The 6745-nt window shown below is 44.7% G+C and overlaps 1 protein-coding gene across 1 annotated transcript; it reads right to left on the reverse strand.

Moving 5' to 3' along the window:
• Positions 1-3964: 3964 nt before the first annotated feature.
• LOC115461013 (olfactory receptor 1019-like) lies at positions 3965-6011 on the reverse strand. The gene is made up of 2 exons (XM_030190521.1): positions 6002-6011; positions 3965-4935 (listed from the first exon to the last, which is right to left on the reverse strand). Exon 2 carries the CDS (start codon positions 4928-4930, stop codon positions 3965-3967), a length of 966 nt encoding a protein of 321 aa, XP_030046381.1. The 5' UTR covers positions 4931-4935; positions 6002-6011.
• Positions 6012-6745: the final 734 nt, after the last annotated feature.

Genomic DNA, 6745 nt, shown 5'->3' on the forward strand with positions numbered 1-6745 from the left:
CCCAAGGCAGATTACAACCGTTAAGAAGAACCCATCAGGAAACAGGATATCTGTTTGGACATTTGCATTGTATACAGTGTATTTATTTAGCTTTTAGTGTAGAAAAATGAGCACAAAATACAGAGTTTATAATTGCTGTTTCTACCGGCTATAATAGTTTTTTTTAAAAGCTGTTTTAGTGATATTCAAATGTTATTTCATGCGTGGGGGAGTGGAAATACTTGCCTTGAGCCCTTGATGTCTTTCTGCTGCAGTCTGCAGTCTGAACTCTAGCGATCATAGCAGGCCTGCCTTGGGGACTCAGCCTTCTTCCCGTGACATGTCCCTCCCTCGTGGAAGCAGGAAGTTGCATCAGAGGAGGCAGCCTTGTATTAATTTCTAGAGTGGAGACTGCTGTCTGTGGCAGTGGTGGGCGGCGCTAGTGTGTGAGTTGGAGTTGGGGGGAGGGGAAACAATGGGCGTCCTGGGAACGGCTGTCAGTAAGGCAGTGACAGGTCCAGCATGCTGCAGAATCTAATTCTATTCCTGTGCTGACTATGCTGCATGCATTCATGGTGTTCCACTGCCCCAGTGAGGCTTGTCAAGTCTGCTTGTGGCTGGGGAGACTATCAGGCTCATTTTCAAAAGAGATGGACGTCCACAAACTGACATAAATCGGTATTTGGATGTCCATGTCCAAATCAGTATAATCAAAACCACATTTTGGACGTCTTTCTCAGAAGTCCGTCACAAGGACTCCAAATCTCAAGGGGGCATATCGGAGGTGTGTTTAAGGCGGGACTTAGACGTTCCTAAGACTTGGACGTCTTTGAGCCATAATGGAACAAAGCAAAGACGTCCAGGACTAAAACTTGGACGTTTTCAGCTAGACCTGTGTTTCTTAGGAATAAGGCACAAAAATGTGCCCCAAATGACCAGATGACCACTGGAGGGAATCAGGGATCACCTCCCCTTACTCTCCCAGTGGTCACTAACCCCCTCCCAACCCCAAAAATTGTGATGTAAAACATTACTTGCCAGCCTCTATGTCAGCCTCAGATGTCATACTCAGATCCATTACAGTGCACACATGTCCCTGGAGTATTTTAGTAGTAGGTGCAGTGCACTTCAGACAGGTGGACCCAGGCCCATACCCCCCCCCCCCTTACCTGTTACACTTGTGGAGGAAACAGCGAGCCCTCCAAAACCCACCACAAACCCTCTGTACCCACATATAGGTGCCCCCTTCACCTGTAAGGGTTATGGCAGTGGTGTACAGTTGGGGGCAATGGGTTTTGTGGGGGCTCAGCACACAAGGTAAGGGAGATGTGTACCTGGGAGCATTTTATGAAGTCCACTGCAGTGCCCCCTAGGGTACCCGATTGCTGTCCTGGCATGTCAGGGGGATCAGTCTACTAAAAATGCTGGCTCCTCCCATGTCCAAATGGCTTGAATGTGGATGTTTTAGACTTGGACATTTTTGTTTTCGAAAATGGCCAAAAATCAAAGATGTCCAATCCAAGGACGTCCATGGTATTTTCGAACACAAAAGATGGACGTGCATCTTTTTCGAAAATGACCTTCTCCCCGCCTCGGAATTTGGACATCTTTGTACAACATCCAAATTCACACTTAGACGTTTCTTTTGAAAATGCCCCTCTAAGCTTCTTATACCTACTACTACTACTACTACTATTTAGCATTTCTATAGCGCTACAAGGCTTACGCAGCGCTGCACAAACATAGAAGAAAGACAGTCCCTGCTCAAAGAGCTTACAATCTAATAGACAAAAAAATAAAGTAAGCAAATCAAATCAATTAATGTGAACGGGAAGGAAGAGAGGAGGGTAGGTGGAGGCGAGTGGTTACAAGTGGTTACAAGTCAAAAGCAATGTTAAAGAGGTGGGCTTTCAGTCTAGATTTAAAGGTGGCCAAGGATGGGGCAAGACGTAGGGGCTCAGGAAGTTTATTCCAGGCGTAGGGTGCAGCGAGACAGAAGGCGCGAAGTCTGGAGTTGGCAGTAGTGGAGAAGGGAACAGATAAGAAGGATTTATCCATGGAGCGGAGTGCACGGGAAGGGGTGTAGGGAAGGACGAGTGTGGAGAGATACTGGGGAGCAGCAGAGTGAGTACATTTATAGGTTAGTAGAAGAAGTTTGAACAGGATGCGAAAACAGATAGGGAGCCAGTGAAGGGTCTTGAGGAGAGGGGTAGTATGAGTAAAGCGACCTTGGCGGAAGACGAGATGGGCAGCAGAGTTTTGAACCGACTGGAGAGGAGAGAGGTGACTAAGTGGGAGGCCAGCAAGAAGCAGATTGCAGTAGTCTAAACGAGAGGTGACAAGGGTGTGGATGAGGGTTTTGGTAGAGTGCTCAGAAAGAAAGGGGCGGATTTTATGGATGTTGTAAAGAAAGAAACGACAGGTCTTGGCAATCTGCTGGATATGAGCAGAGAAGGAGAGAGAAGAGCACCTATGCTAATAGTGCAGGTGATGTGTATCTTAGTGGGAGAGGGGAAGTCAACTGATGGTTGTCGATGAATGCGTCTAAGCTGTGGCCAAAATTATAAAACCACTTGTCCAAGATTGCATTCTATATAACTGCCTATATGTAATCGGCCTATTTGAAAATTTACCAAAGGCCATATTTATGATGCCAGTGTTTAATCATGAACAAGTCTAACCTGTACAATGATAGGTGCAGCTCTAGCCACTTTGATAGGCAGATCAAAAGGACCATGAGATATCTGCTATCATTTGCTATATTATTTTGACTAATGGGTTTAGAAATCACACATTCTTTGGTTAGATGATCAAAGCTGGAACAGCTCGCTCTATAATATACTGTGCATAAATGAGACCTTAGACCATTGGGCGCATTTTCAAAACAGAAAAACTTCTAAAAAGTGGATAAAGCAGCATTTGGATGTTTTTCTCACAAAAATGTCCAAATCAGTATTTTCAAAACCTACTTTTAGACGTTTTTCTATGAAGTCCGTCAGAAATGAGTCCAAATTTCAAGGGGGCGTCTTAGAGGGGTGGTCAGGCTGGGACAGACATTTTTCAGCCATAATGGAACAAAACAAAAACATCCAGGACTAAAACTAAGACGTTTTGAGCTAGACCTTTTTTTTTTATAACGAATAAGGTACAAAAAGGTGCCCTAAATAACCAGATGACCACTGGAGGGAATCAGGGATGACCTCCCCTTATTCCTCCAGTGGTCACTAACCCCCTCCTACTCCCCAAAAATGTGATGAAAAACATTACTTGCCAGCCTCTAAGATTATACTCAGGTCCATTAGAACAACATGCAGGTCCCTGGAGTAGTCTAGTGGTGGGTGCAGTGCACTACAGACAGGTGAACCCAGGCTCCTACCTCCCCTTACCTGTTAAATTTGTGGAGGAAACTGTGAGCCCTCCAAAACTCACCAGAAACCCACTGTACCCACATATAGGTGCCCCCATCACTGGTAAGGGTTTTCGTAGTGGTGGACAGTTGGGGGTAGTGAGTTTTGGGTGGGTTTGGGGGGGCTCAGTAGACAAGGTAAGGGAACAGTGGTGAGAAGTGTACCTGGGAGCATTTTATGAAGTCCACCACAGTGCCCCCTAGGGTGCCCTATTGCTGTCCTGGGATGTCAGGGGGACCAGTCTACTAAAAATGCTGGCTCTTCCTACATCCCAATGGCTTGATTTTGTGCGTTTTGCATTTGGACGTTTTTGTTTTTTGTTTTTTTAAAGAACCAAAAAATAAAACGTCCAAATCACAAAACCTTGTTCAAAACAGTATTTTGGGGGAAAAATGATAGACGTTTTTCTGTTTTTAAAATGACCTTCTTTCCTATTTAGATTTTGGGTGGTATTTTGCAAAATGTCTAAAGTCAGACTTAGACGTCATATCGAAAATGCCCCTCCATGTGTATTAATTAAAAAAAAACCTCTGATATAAATAAGATACAATTAAATATTCAAAGACTCCAGAGTTTAATTAATGACTCCAACTAAATGAATTCAGTCTCTGAGAAAAGACATTTTCAGAGGAGAGTTTTCTTAGGGCAGCTTTCACTTCCTGGTTCCTCAGGCTGTAGATCAGAGGATTTAACATGGGAATCACCAGTGTGTAGAATATGGAGATAAATCTGTCCTGCTTCAGAGAATAAGATGAACTTGGTCTCAAATACATAAAAAGAGCTGATCCATAGAATAAGGTGACACTGGTAAAGTGGGAAGAGCAAGTAGAAAATGCTTTGCGTCTGCCCTCTGCTGAGCGGATCTTCAAGACATTGGCGATGATGGATGAGTAGGAGATAAGGATCACCAGAAGTGAAGGGAGACTTATCAAGACAGCAAAGACATTGAGCACCATCTCATTGATGTATGTGTCTGTGCAAGAAAGCTTAAGCAGAGGAGGAATATCACAGAAGAAATGACTGACAACATTGGATTTGCAGAAAGATAATCGGAAGGTATTACCTGTCTGTAAGAGAGAATACAGAAAACCTGCAATGTACACAGTGGATGCTAGCTGACTACAGACTTTCCTGGTCATAACAACTGGATAAAGCAATGGGTTACATATTGCTACATAACGATCATAGGCCATCACTGCTAGAAGAAAATTGTCTGTACAGGCAAATGCAAGAAAAAAATACAACTGTGCTGCACACCCCAGGTATGAAATGTTTTTTTCCTCAGACAGAAAGTTGACTAGCATTTTTGGGGCAATGGATGAAGAACAACAGACATCAACAAAGGACAAATTACAGAGGAAAAAATACATTGGAGTGTGAAGGCGGGGATCCAGCTGAATTAATAGGATGATACCAATATTGCCCAGAAGAGTCGTCAAATATATCAAGAAAAACACCACAAATAGAGCAAACTGCAGTTGAGGATCACTGGTGAATCCCAGGAGAAGGAACTCGGTCACTGTAGTCTGGTTTTCTTCTGTCATTTGCCAGAACATCAGTTCAAGAAAACAGGATAAAGGAGGAGAAAACAAAGAGAGATCAGACAGCAATAGTTACTACCTTATGTCGTTCCAGTTAATAAACAGACCACAGGTCCTCAACCCTATCCTCAGGACACACCCAGAGATTTCACTACTCCCATGTGTAAGTGGCATCATTTCTTTACACGTGTAATTGACAGCAGTTATGTAGTGAAGCAGATATTTAAAAGGAGGAGGGGATTAAAGAGATTGGTTCCCTTAATTCTTCATGCAAAGCTCTAGCCAAATTGAGCCCTTTTTAAAAATCTGTATGTGGGCCTGAGCTGGTATGAATCCAGACAGGGATATTTTTTCCCATAGCTATGTATTCCTTTTTTGAAATGGGGAACACATGGATAGACTTTGTCCTGCCCAAGCACCGTGTATACTACACACTCCACCACCCCCTTGAAATCTCTGCATCTTTCTAAAACTTTAATCTGCACGATCTATACTTAATAAATGCTACTATTTACACTTGGAGGTACTGCTAAAAAATATCCACTTAGGCTGCTATCAGGCTAATTTTCAAAAAAGAAAAACGTCCAAAAAGTGACATAGAGGGGCATAATCAAATGGCGCCGGCCATCTCTATGGGCGGCCATCTCCGGGGCTGGCGCCATAAGTGGGCGGAGCCAACTGTATTTTCAAAAAAGATGGCCGGCCATCTTTTTCTTCGCTAATACGGTTGGGCCCGGCCAAATGTCAGAGATCGCCGGGTTTGAGATGGCCGGCATCGGTTTTTGGCCATAATGGAAAATAATGCCAGCGATCTCAAACCCGGCCAAATCCAAGGCATTTGGTTGTGGGAGGAGCCAGCATTTGTAGTGCACTGGCCTCCCTCACATGCCAGGGCACCCTAGGGGGCACTTCTAAAAATTAAAAAAAAAAATAGCTCCCAGGTGCATAGCTCCCTTCCCTTGGTTGTTTAGCCCCCCCAAATCCCCCCCAAAACCCACTCCCCACAACTGTATACCATTACCATAGCCCTAAGGGGTGAAGGGGGGCACCTAAATGTGTGTACAGTGGGTTTTGGGTGGGTTTTGGAGGGCTCCCATTTACCACCACAAGTATAACAGGTAGGGGGGGATGGGCCTGGGTCCACTTGTCTGAAGTGCACTGCACCCACTAAAAACTGCTCCAGGGACTTGCATACTGCTATCAGGGAGCTGGGTATGACATTTGAGGCTGGCAAAAAAGGGTTTTTTTTTGTTTGTTTGTGTTTTTTGGGTGGGAGGGAGTTGGTGACCACTGGGGGAGTAAGGGGAGGTGATCCCCGATTCCCTCCGGTGGTCATTTGGTCAGTTGGGGCTCCTTTTTGAAGCTCGGTCGTGAAAAAAAGGGACCAAGTAAAGCCGGCGAAATGCTTGTCAAGCCTGGCTTTACTTGGTCCCTTTTTTTTCCATCTCGTGAGCACGCCCAAGTCCCGCCCCATCTTGCCTTCACTACCCTACCGACACGCCCTCTTGATGTTTCGCTGGCTCCGCAATGAAAAGCAGTTTGCACCGGCCAATATCGGCTTTCGATTATACCGATTTGGCCGGGTTCAGGAGATCGCCGGCCATCTCCCAATTTGTGTCGGAAGATGGCCGGCGATCACTTTCGAAAATGAGCTGGATAAGTACCGATTTATGTCACTTTTTGGACATCCATCTCTTTTGAAAATGAGCCTGATAGTAACACAGTAGATGACATCAGATAATGACCTGTACGGTCCATCCAGTCTGCGATGGATGATGCGATATTACATATGTATACTTGATCTTGATTTGTCCTTGT

This window comes from Microcaecilia unicolor, chromosome 1 (genome assembly GCF_901765095.1).
Source record: "Microcaecilia unicolor chromosome 1, aMicUni1.1, whole genome shotgun sequence".
Classification (NCBI taxonomy): domain Eukaryota; kingdom Metazoa; phylum Chordata; class Amphibia; order Gymnophiona; family Siphonopidae; genus Microcaecilia; species Microcaecilia unicolor.

Excerpts from the sequence above, each read along its gene's own strand:
- LOC115461013 (XM_030190521.1), bottom strand. The coding sequence starts at position 4,930 with ATGACAGAAGAAAACCAGACTACAGTGACCGAGTTCCTTCTCCTGGGA.